Source organism: Daphnia pulicaria, chromosome 12, assembly GCF_021234035.1.
Source record: "Daphnia pulicaria isolate SC F1-1A chromosome 12, SC_F0-13Bv2, whole genome shotgun sequence".
In the NCBI taxonomy this organism is placed as follows: Eukaryota; Metazoa; Arthropoda; class Branchiopoda; order Diplostraca; family Daphniidae; genus Daphnia; species Daphnia pulicaria.
Genome location: NC_060924.1, coordinates 169,826 through 193,541, shown reverse-complemented (window position 1 = coordinate 193,541; position 23,716 = coordinate 169,826). Strand labels below are relative to the sequence as shown.

Below are 23,716 nucleotides of genomic sequence, written 5' to 3'. Positions count from 1 at the left end.
AAGAAATGTCACGAAATGCCAAGAATGCCGGGCGCAACAAAACAGGATTTGTATTTCTTGACCCAACAATTTACAGACAACTCTGCAGAAATCCGATTTAACGGAGCTTCGAGTGGCGGATCCAAACTTGTTTCTAATCTTCCAAGAAAAAGTAATTGCCCGATCTCTTCTGCTCCACGTCCTGTTTTCAACCAAAAGAACAAATTTGCATTTAGTTTCAGCCACACAATCCAGTTACTTGTGTAATCAGAAATAGAAAGAAAAACCCCCAACCTTGACGGAGTTCTCCTTGTTGATTCGTGGCCGGTAGTTGTTGGGATCTCGGCGGAACGTAATGGCCAACAGCTCGAGAAAGCGGTTCATGCCGGGCAGAAGAGCTTGAGGAGCGTTGGCTCTTGACTCGATTGAAGGTTGGCCCTCAAAAACGATGACGCGGTCAGCCAAATAAGTGGCCATGATGAAATCGTGCTCGACCACGAACGCCGTCTTCTTGGCGTGCAGAATAAATCTAGTCAACCGATACCAATCCATTATTTTACATTTTATGACATTTACACGGATAAAACTGAAGGAAAGAAAGTAACCTTTTAATAACTTTGGCAGCTACTAGACGCTGTTCGGAATCGAGATAGGCAGACGGCTCGTCGATGAGGTAAACATCAGCGGCTTTACCCAAACACAAGACGATGGCCAAACGCTGGAGCTCACCACCAGACAAATTCTGAACCTCCTGGTCGATAATGTCTTCAATTCTCAACGGCTTCATCACGTCCGCCACGAACTTGAGAGAAAATTGAATCATTTATTTTGACTTTTTTAGAAGGAAAACAAGGGGCTTCCAAATACCTGCGGATGGGTGTAAGCATCGCGAACTTTGTCGTGGAGTAGAACGCGGACGGTACTTTGCGATTTGGGGCTAATCTTTTGCGGTTTGTAACTAATATTGAGAGATGGAATTTCACCAGATCCAGCGTCCGGTGTCAGTGAACCAGCCATCAACCGAATCAGGGTTGTCTTGCCTATTGATTAGAATTTTAATTAAGAAATGAAACTTAAAATTACGGCGTGAAAAGTAACGAACCTGTTCCATTTTCGCCGAGGAGGACGATAATTTCGGCGTCGGTAAAGGATCCAGTGTTGACGTTCAATTTGAAATCGCCGAGTGTTTTGCTCATGTTGGGATATTCGTAATGATGAAGTCGCTTGACTTCTTCCTCGGTGGCCGATTCGGCCACACGGAAGACGAGCGATTCCTCGCGGAAACGCAAATTCTCCGTTGGCACGTAACCGTCGAGGAAAATGTTGATGCCTTCGCGGACCGAGAACGGGACCGTCACCACACCATAGACACCAGGAATTCCGTAGAGGCAGCAGATGAAATCGGACAAGTAGTCCAGAACCGACAAGTCGTGTTCGACGACGACAATGTACTTGGTCGGATGCAACAGGGAACGCAGAGCCTTGGCGGCGTTCAGACGCTGTTTCACGTCCAAGTAACTCGACGGCTCGTCGAACATGTAAACGTGAGCGTCTTGGATGCAGACAGTGGCGCAAGCAAAACGCTGCAACTCTCCACCAGATAAATTTTCGATATTTCTTTCGGTCAAGTGTCCAAGATCTGTTATTTTTAAAATGATGTCAGTCTAATAAAATTGGCTGAAGGGTAATTTGTTTTATTACCAAGAATTCGTATCATTTCAGCTTCATTTCCGCTCTCAGCTTTGCGCTTGATCATCTCACCGACACTTCCTTTAACGGCTTTAGGAATCTGGTCCACGTACTGCGGTTTAATCACCGTCTTCAAATCGTCCTCCAAAACTTTGGTAAAATAATTTTGGAGCTCGGAACCGCGAAAGTATGTCAGAATCTCGGACCACTCTGGAGGATCCTGTGCAATTAAACAAGGTTTTGAATCGTTAAAGGGGCTCAATTGCTTCTTTCATAAATGTTTGTTCAACCTTGAATCGGCCTAAATTGGGTTTCAACTTTCCTGCCAAAATCTTCAGGGCAGTGGATTTGCCAATACCATTTGTGCCGACCAGACCAAGAACTTCACCTAATTAATAAAAATAAATTATTAAAAATAAATTTATTTTATGGCAATTGTTTGTGAATGCCTACCAGCACGGGGAGTTGGGAGTCTGTGGAGCTTGAATGAATTTTGGGAGTAGCGATGAGTAACTTGAGAGTCCAAATTACTTGGCAAATTGATGATGGTAATTGCTTCAAAGGGACATTTCTGTAATTTGATAATGCAATTAAAAGTCTATTTTTAATTGGAAAGGGTGAAATCAATTACCTTGACGCAGATACCACAACCAATGCAGAGGGTTTCAGAGATGACAGCAATCCTGTCGGTAGGAGCTACCTCAATGCAGAGCTTGCCCATACGGACCACGGGGCAAGACTTTTTGCATTCCTGACGGCAACGTTTAGGTTTGCACTTATCCGCATTGATAATGGCTATCCTAGTGAGCTTGTCTGTTTCTTCAAAGGCTTTTCTCCTGGCTGCAGCCATTTTCTAGGCTTCCTGTACAACAACAACAGAAAAGAAGATTCTGTGAATAAATAGCTGCAGACCTACTTTCTCCTTCTTCAACAGCTTGCAGAGATACACATGAAAACTCACGTGTCACTGTCATGATTTTAAAAGCGATAGTGACGATCTCGCAAAACTTGACAGCAATATTCACTAATTTAGACATTTTATAACTATGATTAAACAATAAAATCAATATATAATTTACTTAATTTTGCCAAAATTGAATACAGAAAAATAAGGCCACGTACAAGTTCCAAGTAAGCCGAAAGGACCGGAAAAGTAACCCCCGCAAGCTTTTCAACCAATTCGCCCACGGAGAAGAAAAATTGCGCGGAATAACGATGGCGCAAATTTGATTCAATTTGAAAATCGTTTTCAACAAAAACTCATTGATTAATCAGTTATGTTTTGAGTAGAATTTTTTCTACATACTTTGTTGAATTTTAAAAGAATTACTCTTACTTGCATGTAACAAAAAAAGCATTTTCTACATTTCACTACTTCAATTGTTATTGACAGTTTTGATTAGGAAATCTCATCTTATTACACAAGCAAAAGTTAGAATAGCTTTCAAAATTTTTTTCAGCCAGTAAAAACTGCTAATCTTTTAAGTTTCCAACTTCCGAACAACGATAATTAAGGAAGCAAAATGTATACCAGACAGAAAAATTCCTCCTCGGAACAAAACTTGCGGATTTTTTTCATTTAATTTTCTCAGGTAACTGTTAATTTAGAAATCGATTAATTGATCGAAAGCCTTTTATTTTTAAAAATTAATCAATTCAAAACGTTAATAGATATTCCATGGTTCATGCATTGTGCACATTGGTAGTTCTGACACCTGTCACTACTCACCTGTGATAAAAATAATTAAACCAGGTGGTTTGACTGCTGGAAGTCCATGTTGCTTGATACAGCATACCGTCATCTCAAAATCGCCACACCCTTTGCGACTCATTAATTACTACATAAAGTTCATTTACGATTACAATTTGGGATTTGGTTGATGGCAAGAAATAACAACAGTTGGAGGTCAATTACGCAACCTTCAATATGACACACCTTCATTCCTTGATCTCTACAAGGGAATTGGGTTCGGCAACCTAGGCCATTGATAGGGTAGAGGAAACCCAACAGAGCGTGTGTCAAAGATAACCTGTGAATGGTCACCCTAGTAAATGCCGCACTGCAGCATTCGACGTTGGGGCCAAATTCAAGGAAAATATCTGTTTCGATATAAAATACGAAAAAGTTTCCTGGAAGCCTGGAAGGAAAGAATGATAATTTCTTAGTCAAAATCTCGTTATGAGTCACACGCCATAGGTGAAATTCAGTAAAAACCTTAATGTGAATTCCACAAGATAAAATTGCTCTTGAAGAACTCAATGTCAAGCTTCTGTTTACTTCAAGGCTTTAAAGGGCATTCCTATCTGACACCTGAATTAAAATTTTTTGCCTGAAGCTAATTGAATTAAATAAAATTGTTCTGTACTTTTTTTCCTGCACAAAATTCATGGCAACAAGAATTTTGTTGTACAGGTTTACAAACATTATAACTCGTTGGTCGTATCGACTGAGTGAACAAAAGATTTCTGCAGAAGAAAAACCACGTGGGGTTTACCAGACGTGAGGCTTTCTAGACGTTTCTCGACTCGCTATAACTGCTATAACAAAGGCAAAAGGTGAACTATGATTTCACCGTTTCTTACATGCAAGAATGCATTATTTTCGAAAAAGGAAATAATTCAGAAAACACCGAAAAATTTCATTACATGATATTATTAGTCAAAATTAGTAAGCATGTGTCAACTGGTTGGTAATATGATAATCCCAGACCAACTCATACAAACAGAAACATTGGACAGCAGATGGGACCTGAATTGACGGTTAAAAACGGTTACGAACACCGAATCAACGATCCGTCAAAACACATGGTCGGTGGACTCGGTGTCGATTTTTTGGAAAACATTTTAAATAATTCAACAAATATAAGTAGCAGCTCAAAATTCAAATTCCACCAATACTTGAGAAATATTCAGAATTTGTGTGAATTTAAAGATTAAAATGTAAGGTAAATTGAATGAGTTTGTGTGTAATTGTTTGAAAGCGGCAACACCAAGACTTCCTTCGGTAAGGAACATTCTCGATTTTTCGAGAGAATTCGAACCCCCTCCTCCCCTATGGTTTGTTCTAGTAGCTTCCACTACTCTACTGTACAACGTTGGATTCCCCGGGTCCCCTCTTTGATATAAGGCCTCCCTCGTGTTCGACTCTTCACAGTCTTCAACCGGCGATTGAGCGAAAAACATCGCATCTCCACACGGGAAAAACTCTCCACGAGACCATTCTTGCAAACAATCTTGTGCTCTTGTTTAATTATCTTCTAAAGCAAAGTAAGTTTAAAAAATAATTGCTCAAATTTACTCATTTTTTGATATGCCGCTAGTACAAAAATATTTTGAATTTGAATTTTTGTGTCTAATGTACCACGATTGACAAACGTTTCTAACTGGAATATTTGATTGTTTAATTTTAGATGCCTGAAGAAGTTCAAATGGAAGCCGAAGCCGAGACTTTCGCATTCCAGGCCGAGATTGCTCAGCTTATGAGCTTGATCATCAACACCTTCTACTCAAACAAAGAAATCTTCTTGCGTGAGTTGATCTCCAACTCCTCAGATGCCCTAGACAAGATCCGTTATGAATCCCTGACTGACCCTAGCAAGTTGGACAGCGGCAAGGATCTTGAAATCAAGATTGTCCCCAACAAGAATGACCGTACCCTCACTCTCAGTGATACGTAAGTTGAGAAATCAAGTTTTTCTGATTCGAGCAATTATTTAACTGTACTGTGTTATCTTTAGTGGTATCGGCATGACCAAGGCTGATTTGGTTAACAACTTGGGTACCATTGCCAAGTCTGGAACCAAAGCTTTCATGGAAGCCCTCTCTGCCGGAGCTGACATCTCCATGATTGGCCAGTTTGGTGTGGGTTTCTACTCTGCATACCTGGTTGCCGACAAGGTGACAGTTCACTCCAAGCACAATGATGATGAGCAGTACGTTTGGGAATCGTCAGCTGGTGGTTCTTTCACCATCAAGCCTGATCACGGAGAACCCATGGGTAGAGGAACCAAGATTGTCCTCCACTTGAAGGTATGTTTCTTTGTCTTCGCTGGCATAATTTCCTGTATGCTAATATTTGTTTTTTCTTTAATTTGCAGGAAGATCAAATGGATTACCTAGAGGAGAAGAAAGTCAAGGAGGTTGTCAAGAAGCACTCTCAGTTCATTGGCTACCCAATCAAGCTTTTGGTCGAGAAGGAGCGCGACAAGGAAGTGAGCGACGATGAGGCTGAGGAGGAAGAGAAGAAGGATGAGAACGAGGAGAAACCAAAGGTTGAAGATGTTGGTGAGGATGAAGAAGCCGACAAGGAAACAGACAAGAAGAAGAAGAAGACCATCAAGGAGAAGTACTCTGTCGATGAGGAGCTCAACAAAACCAAGCCCATCTGGACTCGCAATCCCGATGACATCAGCCAGGAAGAATACGGAGAGTTCTACAAGTCATTGACCAATGACTGGGAGGATCATCTTGCTGTCAAGCATTTCTCCATTGAAGGCCAGCTCGAGTTCCGCGCTCTCCTTTTCGTCCCACGCCGTGCACCTTTCGATCTGTTTGAGAACCGCAAACAGAAGAACCACATCAAGTTGTACGTTCGCCGTGTCTTCATCATGGACAACTGCGAGGAGCTCATCCCCGAGTACCTCAACTTCATGAAGGGAGTCGTCGACTCTGAGGATCTCCCCCTCAACATTTCTCGTGAAATGCTCCAGCAAAACAAGATCTTGAAGGTAATTTATTCTATTTCTTTTGTTAACATCGTCAACTGTAACTAATTATTACTATTCTCTACTTCAGGTCATTCGCAAGAATTTGGTCAAGAAATGCATGGAACTTTTCGAGGAGTTGGCCGAGGACAAGGAGAACTTCAAGAAATTCTACGAACAATTCAGCAAGAACTTGAAGTTGGGAGTTCATGAAGATTCCACCAACCGTAAGAAGATCGCTGACCTCATCCGTTACCACACTTCCGCCTCTGGAGAGGACCAGGTTTCCTTCAAGGAATACGTTTCCCGCATGAAAGAGAACCAGAAGCACATCTACTACATCACTGGCGAGAACAGAGATCAAGTCAGCAACTCTTCCTTCGTCGAGCTTGTCAAGAAGCGCGGATTGGAGGTCATCTTCATGACAGAGCCCATTGATGAATACGTCGTCCAGCAGCTCAAGGAATACGATGGCAAGCAGCTCGTCTCCGTCACCAAGGAGGGTCTGGAACTCCCCGAAGATGATGAAGAAACCAAGAAACGTGAGAGCGACAAGGCCAAATTCGAAGGTCTCTGCAAAATCATGAAGGACATCTTGGACAAGAAGGTCGAGAAGGTCGTCATTTCCAATCGTTTGGTCGAGTCTCCCTGCTGTATCGTCACCTCCCAGTACGGCTGGACAGCCAACATGGAGCGTATCATGAAGGCCCAGGCTCTGAGGGATACCTCCACCATGGGTTACATGGCCGCCAAGAAGCACCTGGAAATCAACCCCGATCATCCCATCATCGAAGCCCTCCGCGTCAAAGCAGAGGCTGACAAGAACGACAAAGCCGTCAAGGATTTGGTCATGTTGCTGTTTGAAACCTCTCTGCTGTCATCTGGTTTCTCCCTGGAAGAGCCAGCCGTCCACGCTTCTCGCATCTACCGCATGATCAAATTGGGTTTGGGCATTGATGAAGATGATGTCCCTGCCGGTGGTGAAGAAGCTAAAGCCGAAGAAGAGATGCCGCCATTGGAGAATGACGAAGAAGATGCTTCTCGCATGGAAGAAGTCGATTAAACGTGTCAATTCCTGTTATCAAAAAACACAACTCAGTTTCTCTCAATTGTATTTGTTCTTAATTAAGCGTTTTTGCGAACTGGAATGAGGGCATTCATTATGTAAAACTAGTCTTATTGTCTTCAAATCATGGCTTCACCTCATTACGTTGCTCCCTCATTCCTGGTATTGTATAACTACGTGCTAAGTGTTGGAATTCAATACAACCAATCGCGGTTTGCTATATAACAACTTTGTTTAATTTACTTAAATTTTATCATGGCTTTCTTTGATCTGAATGTGGTCTCTATCTGTGATTCAAATGTGGCGGAAAAGTAAGAAATTTCTGGAATTCTGAAATAAAATGGTAAATAAGGCAACGCTGGTAAATAGCAGACAACATTTCAGTGACGTTACAGACCACTTAACTTCAAAGCTCTCCTGGTAAGAGACCCGGCCTGTTGATATTCATTCGCTCTCTTTGAGTGAACTCTGAAAGTCTGCCGATTTCATCCTTCAGCAATGGACAGTGCAAAAATCCAACAACTCAAGGAACGAGCCGCTAAAGCTGTAAGTACTGACTTATTCCTCTTAATTGCCTATGTAACACGTGGAGATGACGAAATAGTACACGTTAATTGCATGTTCTCTACTTTGTAGGAAGTTGAGATTACTTTACTGATGCAACAACTGACTATGCTCAAATCTGGGGGTGTTGTACAACATGATCCAGAAGATGCCAGTGAAGTTGAGAAACTAGTAGCGGAAAATGGCAAGTTGAATTACCGAATTAACATCATGAAAAGGGTAATAATACACTTGCTTCTTATATTATTGTGAGAGACATTAACATTTGGTTTATTTTACAGGCATTGGAAGACAACAGCAGTCCTCAAAATGTGAAAAAGACTGCTTCCAAGTCAGATCCAAATGGAATGGTAAACATCCTGGGAAAACTGGAAGAATTGTTTGACTCGGCTATCAAGAAGGCTTTCCCTGACGTCAAAGATTTCCAAGTAGTAGTGGTTTCCACAACCCCGAATTTTGGAGATTACCAATTCAACGGAGCCATGTCACTGTCCAAACTGCTGAAGACTATGGGTAAATCACTCAACCCTCGTGAAGTGGCTGCAGCCGTCCAGAAATGTGTGCCACCCAACGAGGTCATTGAAACACTTGATCTTGCTGGGCCTGGATTCATCAACATCAAGTTAAAAGCATCATTTGTCCAAGAACAACTCAGTTTGTTGGTCACTCGTGGAATAAGGCCTCCATGTGGGGTGGAAAAGAAGAAAGTGATGGTTGATTTTTCGTCGCCCAATATTGCCAAAGAGATGCACGTTGGTCATCTACGATCCACCATTATTGGTGACAGCATTTGCAGGTTACTCGAATTTCTCGGTCACGACGTTCTTCGTATAAATCACGTTGGAGATTGGGGAACCCAGTTTGGCATGTTACTCGCCCACCTCGAGGATCGTTTCCCTAATTTCGCCGAAGAGACTCCACCCATTGGAGATTTGCAATCCTTTTACAAAGTAAACATTTTACAAGTTATTTTTTTTGAAAAATTTGTTTTATTTTACTGTTTTTCTGATTAGGAATCGAAAATTCGTTTCGACAGTGACGCCGATTTCAAAAAGCGTGCTTACGCTTGCGTGGTCAAATTGCAATCTCACGATCCAGTTTACATCAAAGGATGGCAAGCCATTTGTGACGTCTCACGACGAGGTAACTCATAATAATTTGCAATTTGCATCAATTGACCAAATGTCATTTTAATTGTGTCTTAGAGTTCCAAAAGATTTACGATCGATTGGATATCAAAATCAAAGAGAGAGGTGAATCCTTCTACCAGGATTTGATGAAGAAAACTGTAATGTTGTTGGAAGAGGCTGGAGTTTTGAAAGAAGATGAAGGTCGAAAAGTGATGTTTGCTCCTGGTATTGCCGTTCCTTTAACGATAGTTAAATCGGACGGTGGTTACACCTACGACACGTCAGACATGGCTGCAATTCGTCAACGAGTTCACGACGAATTAGCCGATTGGGTCGTCTACGTTGTTGATTTGGGTCAATCTGGGCATTTTGAAACAATTTTCGCCTGCGCTGAATTCGCCGGTTGGCTCGATCGCAAGAAAACGCGTGTCGAACATGTTGGTAAGTCTTGATTTTATTGAGATAACAGAGTTTTCAGACCAATTAATAATTATGTTGTATAGGATTCGGTGTGGTTTTGGGCGAGGACCGTAAAAAGTTCAAATCGCGTTCAAGTGAAACTGTTCGTCTGGTTGATTTGCTGGACGAAGGACTCAGACGAGCCAAGGAGAAATTGGTTGAAAAGGAGCGAGACAAAGTGCTGACACCGGAAGAATTAGAAAGTGCCCAAAAGGCCGTTGCATACGGCTGCATCAAATATTCCGACCTTGCCCATAACCGGAATGGAGATTACGTCTTTTCTTTTGACAAGGTTAATTTATTTACATGTTTCCTAAAACTACTGTCAATTTCATTACATTTTCTTTGTTTTTGTGCACTCAGATGTTGGAGGACAAAGGCAACACGGCCGTGTATCTCCTTTACGCCTACACCCGGATTAGAAGTATCGCCCGCACTGCCAACGTGACGGATGAGCAGATAAAAAAAGCAGCTGCCGACGGAATTCCGCTGAGCCACGAAAAGGAAATGAAACTGGCCAAATTGTTGCTGCGGTTCCCGGAGACGATTGTCCGTTTGACATTTGATTTGTGCCTTCATCCGCTCTGTGAATTCCTTTACGAAGTAAGCACTACCTTCACGGAATTCTATGACGTTTGTTATTGTGTGGAGAAAGACCGAACCACCGGTCAGATCGTCCACATCAACATGGACCGAATGGCTCTGTGTGAAGCCACCGCAAATGTCATGGCCCAGTGTTTCTCTCTCCTGGGCTTGAAACCCATCCAGAAAATGTAAAACTCAAATCAATACATCGGGTGGAATGTTTAAATTTAAATCTAAAGTTTTGTCGCCATAAATTATGTCTAGAGGTACACCCGACTAGAATGAGATCATAGCCCACTCATTTTTTGTTTTCATTTCCCCGGAATCTTTTAAAACTCGGCAGGTTACAAAACTAAATTTATTTGAAATATTTAAAATGTCACTCTTGGGAGGGTAGAAGTAAACTTTAAATTGATTGAAAGAGAAAACAGCTCAGTTAACTTTAAAGCACCTCAGGAAAATCTTAATGAAAACCAAATCTTTTGCGTCTTATCCGACTGGAAAGACTCTCAGTTCTGTCGAAGTTGCACTGCTAACTATCGATACCACTTGTTCAGGGTTATTTCGTAGGCTAAGTTTCTCTACTTTTGTTTGGGTGTTGTTTAATGTTGAGTGCATTTTTCCGACTTTTTCTTTTGTGTCCAGCGCTTTGGCAAGACCCAATGGTTCGGTGGGAGAAGCGTTGACTTTCAATTGATTGAGCTTTTCGTATGAACTATTTAAATTCAAATAGTGTTCGCTGACTGTCGACTCCATTTGGCTGCTGATTATTTGCTCCATTTCGCTGAAGGATGGCCTCTCTTTCGGATCCGCTTTCCAGCAGCCGGCCATGATTTCGCCCATGTAATTGGGTGCGAAATCAGGTTTCTCGTATAAGGGGAAAAACAATCGCAATGGGCGACTTGGAGTAGAGCCGAAGGCTGAAGACCAATGCTTATCAATTTGACAAACAAATAAAATAGCAATTAAGAAAGCCTCAGGTCGGATACCTGATTAGATTTGATTTTTTACATTAGAACCTTTTTCTTTCATTTGAATGTCTCGGGAGGGTTCACGGGTTGGTGTTACTTTTGATTAATGCAGATTGGTGTCGTGTCCTCCAAGGAAAGAAAAAGTCAATATTTCTTAGCTGTTACAAAAGGGTCTTATTTCAACTACACGGCTTTCAAATCAAAGCTGGACAGTGCGTAGAAAGGTTAGTTGAAACATGGTGGCTTCCAGTAGCAGAACAGACGGTTCTCCGGGAGAAGTCATTTGCCACTGGAATATCAATCGCTTGACCAGGTGCTCCAGCCGTCAACTTATTCTCGTGTGGCCCGTTATGAAGTTCTTGATTTTGTCTAGCTGCGCTATCTATTTCATCATTTTTATTCAGTGGCACAACAATTTCTACAGACAAGTAGCTCAAACTATCGCAATGGGTTGGAATTCAATTTTCTGATTTTTAATTTTTCACGTTCAGACAGATTTGCATGGCTCTCTGACGATGACAGTTGATCGAGCAACTTGTTGTCTGTCACTCAATCAGCAAGAAGACATTTGCGGCCGCAAAAATTGCACTTTGACGTGTACGGAACCGGAGCCTTCGATTCCTGAACTTGACAGCGATCCAGCCAATTTCAATCGTGACAGGGCCTTTTTTATTGAAACGTCCGGCAGCGGTGGCTTGAGCGTTCGACAGGCTTGCGCTGTGGAATCACTCGCCTTGCACAACCCGAACCTGACGGTCTACGTCCTTTTCGTCAACGTCAAAATCAACACCAGTCTAGACACTGTGCAGGAACTCGAGAAAAAGTACAATAACGTCCACCTAATCAGCATCAATTTGGATGATTACATGGCCGGAACAGCGCTAGAGCATTGGTATCACTGTTCCGATTGGAGAAATGGATTTCACGTCAACAATTTGAGTAATGGACTTCGTTTGCTGACTCTGTCCAAATACGGCGGATATTATTTCGATCTCGACATCATTTCCGTGCGACCCGTTACGTACTATCGCAATTTTGTTGCCGCTCAGGATCACAACGATGTGATCCATGCGGATATAAAAAAACCCGGTAATTCAACTGGCCATCAAAGATTTTATCATCAACTTTAAGTAAGTTGCTTTTTTAGTAATGTTGTTTGGCTTTACCGCACTGTTTAAAAATATTGAGTGATTCTATTTTTGAACAGACCAGATGTGTGGGGACACAACGGTCCTTCAATGATTTTACGAGTCTTGCAAAAGTGGTGCAACGTTGGCAATTTAACGTCGATGGATTACGTCACATGTCGGGGATTTAATGTTCTGCCGACATCGTCGTTCCATCCAGTTCATTATTCCAAGATGAATGAATTGTTCATCCGGCGAATGGCCAACGAAACGGATGGGCTATCCGATTGGTTGACTGAGAAAGTGGTCGGAGTTCACATTTGGAACAAGTTGAGCAAAGACCAGCCGATTTACAAGAATTCGACGCAGGACTACAATCGACTGGCTCGAGATCATTGTCCTGCCAATTTTGCCATTGCCCCGGAAACTTTTTAACGTCTACATATTTTAAAAAGCAAAATTAGTTTTATTATGTAAAATGTCGCTCTGGGATATACACACGTTAAGTTTGAAAGCACATGTAAGATAGCGATAAAATCAGAGCGATTTGGCAACAAATGGGCTTTTACTTGGACCGAAACAACTTTTGGTAATGTCCAGATAAAACCTGAGGGTCTAATACAGTACAGGTCTGAAGGGTCCTAGCGATTCGCTATTCCATTTCTTTCCTGGGATGCTATGGGACGGTCAAAGTCAACTAAACAAATATCTGAAAGAAGAAATCAAATTAAAAAAATTGAATGAGAAAACAATTCAGTAATTTTTAAGTCACCTCAGCAAAGTCTTGATGAAAACGAAATCCTCTGCGTGTTATCCGATTGATAAAACTCTCAGTTCGGTTGACGTTACCATGCCCATTTTTCGATTCTTGATTGGATTCCGCTTGTCCACTGCTATTTGGTAGGCTAAACCTCTTTGAATCAGTTTTTGTTTGGGTGTTTTTCCGCGACAGTATCGTGTTTAACGAGTTCCTTTTTCCAACTTTCTCTTTGGTGTCCAGCGCTTTGGCAAGACCCAAAGGTTCGGTGGGAGAGGCGTTGACTTTCAATTGATTGAGCTTTTCGTACGAACTATTTAAATTTAAATAGTGGTCGCTGACTGTCGACTCCATTTGGCTGCTGATTATTTGCTCCATTTCGCTGAAGGATGGCCTCTCTTTCGGATCCGCTTTCCAGCAGCCGGCCATGATTTCGCCCATGTAATTGGGTGCGAAATCAGGTTTCTCCATCCGGTATCCTTTTTCCAATTGGCGGACGAGTTGATGGTTACCTTCCAATCCTTCCAATCCAAAAGATTTTAAAATAGCGATCAATGACAATTACAGTTAAATGGGTTTTGCTAGTGTTTAAGACTCACCTGGGTAAGGGACTTTTCCCAGGGTAAAGATTTCCCAGAGGAGGACACCGTAAGACCAGACGTCGGATTGGGTGGAAAAGATCCGATCCGTCAAGGATTCAATGGCCATCCACTTGATCGGCATCAATTTCTGTGTTAAAATAATTTGAGCCCTATCGTAAAACAGGATGATGCATGCAAGTAATTCAGTTCTATCAGATTTACCTGTCCCGACTGTTTATAATTCCCTTCGTAATACATTTTACGGGCCATACCGAAATCGGCAACTTTGGCCACCCCGTCGTCAGCCAGGAGAACATTACGAGCCGCTAAATCGCCATGAAGAACCTAAACATGAAACATGTAAATTAATTTCAGCTAGTTAAGAATCGGACCTACAGTGATATGAATTCACCTTTTTACTGGTTAAATAATCCATTCCCCTGGCAATTTGGAATGACCAAGAGATTAAATCCGCTGTGGACATGGTCAGTCCATGGAATTTGGTATCGGGGTCTTCTTGGCAAACTCCGAACGACACAGGCTGCTCACATTCATCTGTCATCGAGTCTATAATTTCCATTAAGAATTAAGCTTGAATTAAATTTATCTATTGGAATTATTCAAAGAGATTAACCAGCCCTTGTAAAATGTTTCGAATTGAGACAACGCCTCACCTGTCAAGTTTACGTCATCGGCTGTTGGGTTGGAATTATCCGAATTATTCGATTGCGATCTGGTTCGTTGTATGACGTATCTCACTGATTCCGGTCTCTCTTGATCTTTAAACTTGTCTCCATCGATTGCACATTCTTTTCTAAATGTAAAATTAAAGTTATAAAAATATTTACAGAAAGTTACGGGAATAACAATAACAGAAACCTTTTAATGCTTGCACTGTTCTTTTCCTGCATTTCCGCATCTGACAAGAGATTGCCAAGTTCGTCGACTTGGTCAACAAAATTATTTCGGTGATTGATCAAGTACGTTTGCAAATTACCAAATCGGCAATACTCGACTATCACCAACAGTTTCCCTGTATTGGCGAAGTATATTATATTCTGTAGGAATATTCTGTTGGAACAAAAATCGTACAAAGAAACACGTACCTCTTATGATGCTTTTGGTGCAGGCCCCCAGTAAATTGACTACGTTCAAATGCGCTCCCAAGTAAATCATAATTTTTAATTCACTGACCAAAGCCTCGAGAGCAGCGACGTTGGTTGCCGACTTGATCATTTTAACGGCCACCGTTTGAACGTTTTCCTCCGAGTCTTTGACTCCGACAGCCTCTGCTTTGACGACTCGGCCGAAACATCCAGCTCCCAGCTGTACACCTGCATTTATTAGTGACAGTTTATAAAATAATCGTCGAGTTGTTGTAGTGACTTACCGAGTTTCAACCGATTTCTTGGGAATTCCCATCGTCTATCGTACGGCAATATTTCAATCTGGTAGTCCAAACTCAATTCTTCGTTGATTGCGTTAGGGTTTCCCCTGAGTAGAGCTTCCGCTCCAGAATACAAATTCAGTAGGAATATCTGTTGGAACGGACGTAATCAATTGGATTTAAAAAACGAAATTATAATCAAAAGTTGAGTTGAATGTACACCTTGTCGCGATACAATTTGATGCTGAGGCCAATGGCAGCGATCACAACAATTGCCGAAACGATGATAATAACGGTCGACAGCTGAGACTCTTCAGCGAATTGGACCGTAAAATATTTGAAGGTTTCGTGTCGACTGTTGTTCAATCGGCAGGCGTAAGTTCCGTTTTCGCCAGGTCTTCCATACAGTTTCAACACGGACGAATTGTCACTCGCTATAATATCATTCCCAGGAATAACGATGCCATCCTGTCAAACGTTTTTTATTGTAGCCTATTGATAACTTAAGTTCTTATCTTCTAAAATCAAAATTTACTTTGATCCACTGAAATGTGGGTTGGGGCAATCCGTATCCTGCGCAACTCAAATTCGATTGGCGATCCTTGACCAGCGAAATTGTTGAAGTGTCTGGGTCGACAATAAATGGCGTCTGAGGCACTGTGGTAAAAATTGAATTTGAACTAATTGTTTTTGGAACTAAACTTCCTTCTGCTGTTAACAGCCGCCAAATGTGAAAGATTTGTTCTGTCGTAATGAATATACCTAAAACATTCAAGGACAATATGGGCGCGCCTTCTCCCGATGTCCGAGTGGCATTATCAATTCTTCCGTCAATGCATTGAAATGTTGTTGGGGAATTCTTGCTCACGTTCCTCAATTTCAAAAAGCTCTTGAAAATTGGTTGAGTTTTTGAATAACCTATCCAAGGTCTAACTGTTTCCTCTTGAAAAGAAGATCTTTCCGTCACTATTGTCATCCCTTCTGTCAATAGAAAATCGAGAAGAGTGAATTCTACGGAATTCGGTTTGTTCTGTCCTTTTACTTACCGAGCTGGGGGTTAGTTTCATCGATGTAGATTGGGTGGGTATCGCTATTCGTTTTATAAAACGCCCATTTAGGTGGCAAAGAAGTTAAGTAAGTCCTGCAGATTAACGTGACGTTACTTCCTTCCAGCACTAGACCATCATCCTTGTTGTGGTCGTCCCTTGTCAATTCAATTTCTCCTTTTCAATTAATACAGAATCTCATTAAATTACGGGCTTATCACATTAGTAAAAGATATAGATATTAGTTATAATTACCTGTAACGATGATGTTGAAAAATACACTCGAGGTCATGTTCCCCAGTGTTCCATGGCAATCGTAACTGCCGAAGTCGCTTAATCTGGCCTTATTCAGCGTTAATCCCGTATGCTTATCAAATTCCCATTTTGCGTTTGGAACAGTCAATAAATCCTGATCTAGTTCGTCCTATTCAAGTAATCGGTATGCTTGTTTAATCGTGTTTAATCAGTAGGCCTTCGGCCATGTTTGCATTCGTTACAACGCACCTTGGATAAAGTTTCGACGTTAATCAGGTTGCTGCGTTTCAGTGTGACACGAACATCCGGATGGGTCACTTTGCAGGGAATTTCAGCCCTTTGGCCGTGCTTCACGTGGTTGTTGTCGTTGACCCCTGCGCCAAACACAAGATTCTCTCCATCTACGTCAACCAATAGCAAAACATCATCAGGTGTAACTTGTTAAAAACATTTTTACTTTTCAACTAACCGTAAACGTAGATGTGCTGTTGTACTTGAAGGTCAGGGAATGGTTTCAGGTGACACTTGTACGATCCCGTGTCAAAAATCCCGATATTTTGCAGCGTCAGCGTAGAAGAGACATAGATCATCTCGTTCTTAAAATGAGTGATAGTGGTACGGTTGTTTCGCTAGAATATAATCTCTATAGAAAAAGGCGTCTTTTTGCCGAGCTTTTTGCGTCGATTTGTTTCCTTCCCTACCGTAAATTCTGACGACCACTTGGGTAATGTCCATATAATTTCGGCCGTTTGGATAGATATACAAGTGATTGTGATGTTGTTGTTAACGTTGACGATTTGGTGCGGTTGATTGGGAATCATAATTCCCTGATTTTTGTTCAACTCAATGGCATGGCCCTGTCTGCGTGAAAAAGTCAATATCACGACAATTAGAACTTTGAGCACCAAACTGATTGTTCCCCGTTGATGGACGGCACCTCGCAATTCCCGACTAATGGTCATTGCGCACGCACTATAATTCACTTTTGAAAAATGAAATCGAACAACGCGGAAATTCAGTCAACGAGAGTCGACATCCAAATAGTCACTGAAACCACGACCGACTTCGAAATGTACGTACAACTTCCACAAAGTCATGATTGCGGTTTTATTTTTGGATAGGAAAGTACCGGCGGCCGTATCTTTTGCTCCGTTTTTGGGTTTTTGCTGGAAGTGGTTACATGTTGAACTGAGTGAGGCATTGCATATTTGTTTTCCCTTTTACACACAACCACAAGTTTATGTTAAAACGACAACAACTAACCTGAGGCGCTATGGCAAGGTTACAAACGATTGCGAACGAGGGGTCGGCTAGCCGGAAACTGGAAAATTATAGGAATCTTGAATTTTGAAATTTTGTTAGGTCCTAGAATTGAAAAATGAAGAAAGTCTAAATGAATTTGCAGATGACTCCAATTCTAAATTCTAGTTTCGTTTCGCTCTATTTTGGTTTTCTAACAAAACTAAGATCAATTTGTCTCTTATTTTGGAAATATAATCTTTGAGATTCACAAGCTTAATATGAAAATGACTATGATAGAGAGCCACCTATTGAGCACGTCCAAAAAGTAGTGGGCCGGGCCTTATCTGTTAGTTTCTTTCGCGCCATCCGCCATTGAACTGTTCTTACACGTGAGAGATTGTCTGCAACCGCCGGCGAATTTTTACAAAAGAAAATGGAATAACTTTTTTAAAAATTCCGTATTCGTCGTTGAGTAAGTAACACAATGTAATGCCAAGGAAGTAGATGTACGAAAAGTTGAAAATGTTTCATGTTTGCAGTGGAACAGAAGATGGGTACAAATGTACAGATCACGTGTCAAAGTGATCCAATATCTTCCTGCAACATCCATCCGGTGAAATGTGTGTACCGTTCTGCGTTGTCAAACAGCGTCACTTCTTCAGAAGATTTGTCGACAATCTGCAGCCAGACTCGATCGCCCATTTTCATATTCAACGTCGACTGGACGATCAATGGACTCCATTGTTGACTGACGGTGTTGGCCTCTTCCACTCGACCGGAGCCGATCGGACGACCGTTGAGGTAAAGATCAACTTTTAAATAAACTCCAATTGACAAAGAAGAAGGAAAATCAGCCAATCCTGTGAACGAAAAGAAATAGATTCCCGATCGGGGTGCCGTGAATCTCCCTGATGTCAAATTCATGGCGTTTCCAATGTTGACGAGTGCACGACTGAATGGGATCGGTGTTGACAGCCTGGTAAAGCCTGAATTCCTCTGAACGTAGAAATAGACTGGGCTTGATTTGACGTCATTGAATCCGATCCATTTCTGAAATCCTAATGACGAGATTATTTTTAAACAGTTGACATTTTGTGGAAGAAATTAATGACCTTGTTCGTTGGGAAGTTTAGAAAAATCGCAGTAGACACTTTCCACTGTTGTGTTTCCCATGACGGAATACAATCCATCCAGGGTGTGTCCCAGACGGAACAAATCCTCACAAGAGCCAGGCATTTGTTTCAGTTTGGCCTTTCCTGTGCATTCCAATCGTCCCAGTGTGTGCTGGCCGGACCCATTAGACGTTCCACCAAAATTGAGTCGCTTGACCGGCAGTTCACTTTTTGTGTGGATAATTCCTGTTTCAATATTTTGTAATTTTACGAATATTGTAATGATCTTATTTTATTTTTACAGTTTATACCGTGGGTGTGGGTGTGGAGATTGGAGTCGCAGTGAGTCAACCAAGTCGAAAAGTTTCTCTTGTGGCCGTTTACGTCATTCCACCAGGCGATGGCTACTCCGTCTAATGTAAGTGGCGCATTTTGGCAATCGTACTATGTTTTGTTAATTATTATTAATTCAATTTAAAATTCCATTCACAGATTGTACTCAAGATATACCCGGATTGATTGGCTGCATTCGTGTGATAATTCCATCAACGCTGAAATCTGCCTGTCACTTGCGTAATAATTGATTTTTCTCGAATAACATCCGGGCTCGGAGCATTGGCCGACATCCATTTTCATTTCGCTGTCATGTGGTAAACTAGTCGATCCTGCAAATCCATCAACATTTTATTCACTTAATTAAATTAATTGTTTTTTTTTTCCTACCTGTTGTCATGTTACAGTAAACATTGATGGCGTCATCACCGATTCCTTGGCCGTCAGGATCGATCCAATAATTTCCAGAGTCCAGCAAGGAATCGGATTCGTGAATTTCCCTGCACGACCTGAGTATGGCGTTTGCTTTCCACTCTTGATTGACACAAACTTTGACTGAAAGAGATTTTGTCGATGGGTGTTGTTGATCTTTCACGGTCCTTATCAGGTCGGAGATAAGCGCCTGTTGTTGCTCAACTTTTTCTTCTAATCGAATCACTTTCGTTTCCAAGGTAACAATTTTCGACTCTAAATCTTCTTTGATTTTCATCTTTTATATTTAAAGAAAATTTGTATTAAGGAAATCGGAAAGGAATAACACATCAGATGGGATACTCACGTAATTCTTTTCCAGTCGTGAAATTTTCTCTTCCAGAAAGAGTCCAGCTGTCAATGAAGTGGATTGCACCAAAACCAGAAAACACAATGGAATAATTGGAAAGTTAATCATCTTGAGACCAGTCTCCAATTTATTGGCGGGATCGACACGAGACGATGAGGTAACACATTCAAAATCAAGTGAGTACGTATTGTATAGTGCACGACGTATAATGTATAGCGCCAATCTAATCTTTTCATTTAGCTAATTCCTTTGCCCTTTTCATATCGGGACTTCTAACCCACGTATTGTGATAACAAGAATCCTTTTGCTCCCATGTTTGGATTTGTGTTTACACAATCCGACACCTGTATACTCTTTATCAGGATTGTAACGTGTATTACCACAATCAAACCAACTAATCCCTTTCAATACTAATAAACTAATAATCTTTCAAAAGATATTCCCCATAATTATTTATTAGTTATAACCCCGAAATCAAATGGTAATTGAATAAAAATTCTTGGTTAGGTGATGCAACCGCGTCGAAAGCCATTCAGCGCGGGTCAATTCGAATTGAGGCTCGTTGCTGAACTCTTCCAGGCAGTCGTAGAAGATTTCTTCGTCGTCCTGTTGTTCTCCGACATCTTCCATCAGTGCCGACAATCTTTCGCTCATCGTCTTGACGGCTCGCACGTCGTCCATCGTCTCCGTTTGGCTTTTGCCACTCAACGAGACAATCTGCTCTTTCAATTCAGCAACCAGCGGCAAGGCCCAGTCCACCTGCTCCTGTTTTTCGGCCACGAGTTGTTCCAGTCGATCCAGTTGCTCCTGCCACGATTCCTTGTCTTGGTCGCTGATTGGTAAATTCATTTTATAATTTGAAGAACCTGTCCAGACGTTTTTCAAATGACCTGCCAATTTACTTAGTTCTCGATACATTGCTGGCCCTGCCTGGGCCAACATCAGCCAACCATCAACTGCATTGAAAAGGTTAGCCATTCCTGAATTCCTGTTGTACGGCGTGTGAATGAAAGATGTTTCCTCGCCATGGCAGGTGACTGACGGCTGGCCGTGCCACTCGATCGGTCGGCAGTGGTTGTACGTGTCTTGTTGCAAAGGGTCGACTCTCGGAGAATGGCTAAACACCGTCGTTTTCCCATGATAGCCATAACAGACTACTGGAGCATCCGGTGAAATGGAATAGTAACAGTTGTCGATCGAGACGTCGCGGTAATTGGTTTGTTTTTTAGTTAGTTGAGTTGATAATTCAAAGATTTTTCTATTTTCAGTTGCATCTTCAGGTGATAAAGATAATTTGACCAGAAGGATTGGATTGAGTAAGAAGATTGATGTGAGAATCTGGTGGCCAGGTGAAATTAAATCGATCCAGCTGCCGGAACGAGATGCTTTGCTAGAAAGCAGCTCGAATTCAAGTGGTCCAGTCATCAAGATGGAACGAGGTAGTCGTCCCCTTTTGGATGGACTCTCGAAATCCAAATCGCGAACGCTAATATCGTTGAACCGTTTGGCCGGTACTGGTTTTCTATTACCTGCTTCGTTAAAAGATTCCATAAATTCTTTGTACTCTTGTTGATTTGTAAATTTTCGTTTCGACAGGGAGGCGGCCTGTAAGCGGGAACGTGGAATCGATCCCAGTTGTTTAATGAAGAAATCAGAGTCGAGTTTATTTTGAAGTAGGTAAAGCGTTTCTGGTGTCGAGAGTTTTTGATTTGGATGCTGGATGACGTAATTTCTCAATTGAGAAAAGCTCTGGAAATTCTCCTTATCCAAAATGCCTTTTGTGTAGGAAATCTTTTGCGATGAAAAGTACCAGTGGCCGTCGGTGTTGTCCCGGAACAAAACGGGCGTGGCGAACGTTACTGGTTGGCCTAACTGTGTCATCTTGTCGTTGTAATTGCCCGGGAAGCCGAGGTAATCTTCGTAGCGAATGACTTGGTCGTATTCTTTGGCCAAATCCATTTCCTTTTTCTGAATGCCAACATTTTTCTGGATCATGTCGTCCGTTGTCTTTCCGTTAACTTTGGTCAATTTGAATTGTTGTCCATACTTCCGGTAAAATATTTCTTCCATAGGAATGATGGCGTCCTTTTCCAGCTTTAACTTATTCCCTTTGCCATCGAATAATTCTGTGACCCCATCCAGTTCACTTATCTCTTTGCCATCGTAAATGTAGCGACCATTTTCCCAATAGATGGCGTCTGGAAAACGGCGATTGTGGTGATAGACGGTCATTGTGGGCTCGATCCTTCCGTTTTTCCCTGGCACAACGTCGTAGTTGTACTTGACGTAAATGGAACAGCTCTGCAATTCGCCAGTAAAAATGAATTGAGCATCTCCCAGAGGATCGATTTGGATCTTATCATTCGTGTTCATCCAGTATCCGCGTACGGCGTCCGGATGGTTGTAAGACAACCCAACTTTCAAATGATAGTTGGAGCCACTGGCGTCCGGAATTAAATTGAAACCGAAAGCGCCTCCGTTGATTAGCGGAATCTTGTGTTCCTTCAAGTCTGGCCAGTCTGCAATGGATTTAGTGCTGATTGCCGCTCGTTTTAGCACGTTAACTGGGTCTTGTTTCATTTTCTTTTGCATTTCAGTATCGGGTTTGGCCACCTGGCAGGTAGCCGGCCGTTTCCGTGTCTCGGCCCGCTTCCGGCGACGACGTTTGACCGGAAAACAACCAAACAAGATGGACTCGTCGTCGGTAAAGATTTGCTCTTTTCTTTTCCTCTTTCGATGGTTGGCAGTTTCAATCGTTGCCAATGTTTCTATTTGCAACTCTTTCAGGGTATTACCTAATAATATCTGGCGATCCGGTGAGCTGCTGGCCGAGTACTGGAGTCCGGATCCATCATCATGACGTAAGAGCGTTAATCCAGCATCCACTGTCTCAGATTGTCTGACATTTTGATTTTGTTGTCTAATTCCAATCACAGACTGGGAAATACTTTCCCACATGTTATCAAACGACCGGCCCAAAGCAGGACTGTAGACTTTGGCCGGAGTCTTTGGCTCTGCATTTCCTCCCAAACGACGAGGTGATATTCCGCCGGAAGTTTTCAACATTTTGCGGGCGTTCAGGCCCAAGAAGAGGCCGTTGAGGAAACTTTCATAAGTATTAATTGAAGTGCCGTCCCAATTATTAGGATCGAAATGCTCGTTGGCCATTCCTGCCATCACGTAGGCCGTTAGAGCCCCGGTTGCCGCTTTGCCAATGGGGCCTTTGGCTATGCTGGCCAAAACCGGTTTGAACTTTTTCATTTTGACGTTGTCCAACGCAGTGAGAAATGTTTTCAGTTGCTTGGAATTCTTACTGGCCAATTTGTGGATCCCGCGGGCCATTTGCGCCAAGTCAGTTGGTAGTCCGATACCCGTGTCGAATCCTTCCATTAGCGCGTACAAAGTGCCCGGATTAAAACTCCATTTTGCCGGATTCCATTCTCCTTTGTTAGCCGCAACACCTTTGCCGTATGCCCATCCGATTGCCGATCCGGAAGTTCCTGTTAGAACTAAATTCTTGCCGATTGTCCCAAATTTGTTAGCGAATTTGTGAGCCATTCCGGCTCCTGCAAAGAGACTCACTCCGGTGCCAACTCCCTCGAAAAGTGCATTGTACGTGCCCGGATTCTTCCAGTCCCATTTGGACAAGTCGAAATTGTCGTTGGATGCAGCCGACGACATGTAAGCGACTCCAGTCGTGGCCAGAACGGTCGCTGTGATTCCAACGGTGGCAACGGCCGTAACGGCGAATCCAGGGATGACAGCTCCACTTATTCCGCCGCCCAGGATGCCCAGCCAAGTCTTGCTGCTCGTCCAGTCCCATTGCCCAGGATTCCATTTCTTGTTGAGGGCGGCCGTGGAGAGAAAGGCTCCGCCCAAGGCTAAAATGACCATGGCTGCCACCATGACGAAACCAATTTCTCCATCAGGATCGATTAGGGAAACGGGC

At 42.3% G+C, this 23,716-nt stretch overlaps 6 protein-coding genes across 7 annotated transcripts; 3 read left to right on the top strand and 3 right to left on the bottom strand.

The window, feature by feature from the left end:
• Positions 1-25: 25 nt before the first annotated feature.
• LOC124316208 (protein Pixie-like) lies at positions 26-2,878 on the bottom strand. 2 transcript variants are annotated; one of them, XM_046782016.1, is made up of 10 exons: positions 2,791-2,878; positions 2,300-2,530; positions 2,122-2,239; positions 1,959-2,056; positions 1,681-1,888; positions 1,082-1,618; positions 847-1,019; positions 585-781; positions 274-508; positions 26-181 (listed from the first exon to the last, which is right to left on the bottom strand). In XM_046782016.1, the coding sequence occupies exons 2-10, from the start codon at positions 2,516-2,518 to the stop codon at positions 134-136; spliced, it is 1,833 nt and encodes a 610-aa protein (XP_046637972.1). In that variant the 5' UTR covers positions 2,519-2,530; positions 2,791-2,878; the 3' UTR covers positions 26-133. The 2 variants fall into 2 exon arrangements, with proteins under 2 accessions (XP_046637972.1, XP_046637971.1); XM_046782015.1 differs by having other exon boundaries at positions 2,748-2,863.
• A 1,902-nt stretch (positions 2,879-4,780) lies between these two features.
• LOC124316176 (heat shock protein 83) lies at positions 4,781-7,662 on the top strand. Its single transcript, XM_046781971.1, has 5 exons — positions 4,781-4,935; positions 5,079-5,341; positions 5,406-5,697; positions 5,766-6,395; positions 6,463-7,662. Exons 2-5 carry the CDS (start codon positions 5,079-5,081, stop codon positions 7,432-7,434), a joined length of 2,157 nt encoding a protein of 718 aa, XP_046637927.1. The 5' UTR covers positions 4,781-4,935; the 3' UTR covers positions 7,435-7,662.
• Positions 7,663-7,825: 163 nt separating this feature from the next.
• LOC124316188 (arginine--tRNA ligase, cytoplasmic-like) lies at positions 7,826-10,407 on the top strand. Its single transcript, XM_046781987.1, has 7 exons — positions 7,826-7,983; positions 8,074-8,220; positions 8,283-8,951; positions 9,015-9,144; positions 9,207-9,572; positions 9,635-9,882; positions 9,954-10,407. The coding sequence occupies exons 1-7, from the start codon at positions 7,936-7,938 to the stop codon at positions 10,365-10,367; spliced, it is 2,022 nt and encodes a 673-aa protein (XP_046637943.1). The 5' UTR covers positions 7,826-7,935; the 3' UTR covers positions 10,368-10,407.
• A 975-nt stretch (positions 10,408-11,382) lies between these two features.
• Positions 11,383-12,708, top strand: LOC124316711 (lactosylceramide 4-alpha-galactosyltransferase-like). The gene is made up of 3 exons (XM_046782657.1): positions 11,383-11,574; positions 11,638-12,167; positions 12,354-12,708. The coding sequence occupies exons 1-3, from the start codon at positions 11,383-11,385 to the stop codon at positions 12,706-12,708; spliced, it is 1,077 nt and encodes a 358-aa protein (XP_046638613.1).
• LOC124316710 (vascular endothelial growth factor receptor kdr-like) lies at positions 12,385-17,369 on the bottom strand. Its single transcript, XM_046782656.1, has 17 exons — positions 17,001-17,369; positions 16,769-16,928; positions 16,549-16,700; positions 16,300-16,468; positions 16,045-16,221; positions 15,761-15,979; positions 15,534-15,655; positions 15,221-15,466; positions 15,002-15,149; positions 14,718-14,945; positions 14,491-14,644; positions 14,286-14,425; positions 14,024-14,178; positions 13,834-13,956; positions 13,630-13,759; positions 13,046-13,551; positions 12,385-12,982 (listed from the first exon to the last, which is right to left on the bottom strand). Exons 1-17 carry the CDS (start codon positions 17,259-17,261, stop codon positions 12,971-12,973), a joined length of 3,102 nt encoding a protein of 1,033 aa, XP_046638612.1. The 5' UTR covers positions 17,262-17,369; the 3' UTR covers positions 12,385-12,970.
• Positions 17,370-17,980: 611 nt separating this feature from the next.
• Positions 17,981-19,897, bottom strand: LOC124316277. Its single transcript, XM_046782121.1, has 6 exons — positions 19,765-19,897; positions 19,377-19,695; positions 19,164-19,318; positions 18,965-19,097; positions 18,654-18,899; positions 17,981-18,599 (listed from the first exon to the last, which is right to left on the bottom strand). Exons 1-6 carry the CDS (start codon positions 19,873-19,875, stop codon positions 18,118-18,120), a joined length of 1,446 nt encoding a protein of 481 aa, XP_046638077.1. The 5' UTR covers positions 19,876-19,897; the 3' UTR covers positions 17,981-18,117.
• Between the last annotated feature and the right edge of the window lie 3,819 nt (positions 19,898-23,716).

Bases quoted from the DNA above. Each gene is read 5' to 3' on its own strand.
- LOC124316188 (XM_046781987.1), top strand. From the start codon at position 7,936: ATGGACAGTGCAAAAATCCAACAACTCAAGGAACGAGCCGCTAAAGCT. The intron at 7,984-8,073 runs GTAAGTACTGAC...TCTACTTTGTAG, and splicing joins AGGAACGAGCCGCTAAAGCT to GAAGTTGAGATTACTTTACT. The intron at 9,883-9,953 runs GTTAATTTATTT...TTGTGCACTCAG, and splicing joins ACGTCTTTTCTTTTGACAAG to ATGTTGGAGGACAAAGGCAA.
- LOC124316710 (XM_046782656.1), bottom strand. From the start codon at position 17,261: ATGACCATTAGTCGGGAATTGCGAGGTGCCGTCCATCAACGGGGAACA. The intron at 16,469-16,548 runs GTGCGTTGTAAC...TTACTTGAATAG, and splicing joins ACGTCGAAACTTTATCCAAG to GACGAACTAGATCAGGATTT. The intron at 14,946-15,001 runs GTAAGTCACTAC...TAATAAATGCAG, and splicing joins AAGAAATCGGTTGAAACTCG to GTGTACAGCTGGGAGCTGGA.
- LOC124316277 (XM_046782121.1), bottom strand. From the start codon at position 19,875: ATGATTAACTTTCCAATTATTCCATTGTGTTTTCTGGTTTTGGTGCAA. The intron at 19,098-19,163 runs GTATATCTTGAG...AACAAAACATAG, and splicing joins AATGCAGCCAATCAATCCGG to TACGATTGCCAAAATGCGCC. The intron at 18,900-18,964 runs GTATAAACTGTA...ATATTGAAACAG, and splicing joins TCTCCACACCCACACCCACG to GAATTATCCACACAAAAAGT.
- LOC124316176 (XM_046781971.1), top strand. From the start codon at position 5,079: ATGCCTGAAGAAGTTCAAATGGAAGCCGAAGCCGAGACTTTCGCATTC. The intron at 5,698-5,765 runs GTATGTTTCTTT...TTTAATTTGCAG, and splicing joins AGATTGTCCTCCACTTGAAG to GAAGATCAAATGGATTACCT. The intron at 6,396-6,462 runs GTAATTTATTCT...TCTCTACTTCAG, and splicing joins AGCAAAACAAGATCTTGAAG to GTCATTCGCAAGAATTTGGT.
- LOC124316208 (XM_046782016.1), bottom strand. From the start codon at position 2,518: ATGGCTGCAGCCAGGAGAAAAGCCTTTGAAGAAACAGACAAGCTCACT. The intron at 2,240-2,299 runs GTAATTGATTTC...ATCAAATTACAG, and splicing joins GTTGTGGTATCTGCGTCAAG to AAATGTCCCTTTGAAGCAAT. The intron at 1,619-1,680 runs GTAATAAAACAA...TAAAAATAACAG, and splicing joins TGAAATGATACGAATTCTTG to ATCTTGGACACTTGACCGAA.
- LOC124316711 (XM_046782657.1), top strand. From the start codon at position 11,383: ATGGTGGCTTCCAGTAGCAGAACAGACGGTTCTCCGGGAGAAGTCATT. The intron at 11,575-11,637 runs GTAGCTCAAACT...TTTCACGTTCAG, and splicing joins ACAACAATTTCTACAGACAA to ACAGATTTGCATGGCTCTCT. The intron at 12,168-12,353 runs GTACTATCGCAA...ATTTTTGAACAG, and splicing joins ATTTCCGTGCGACCCGTTAC to ACCAGATGTGTGGGGACACA.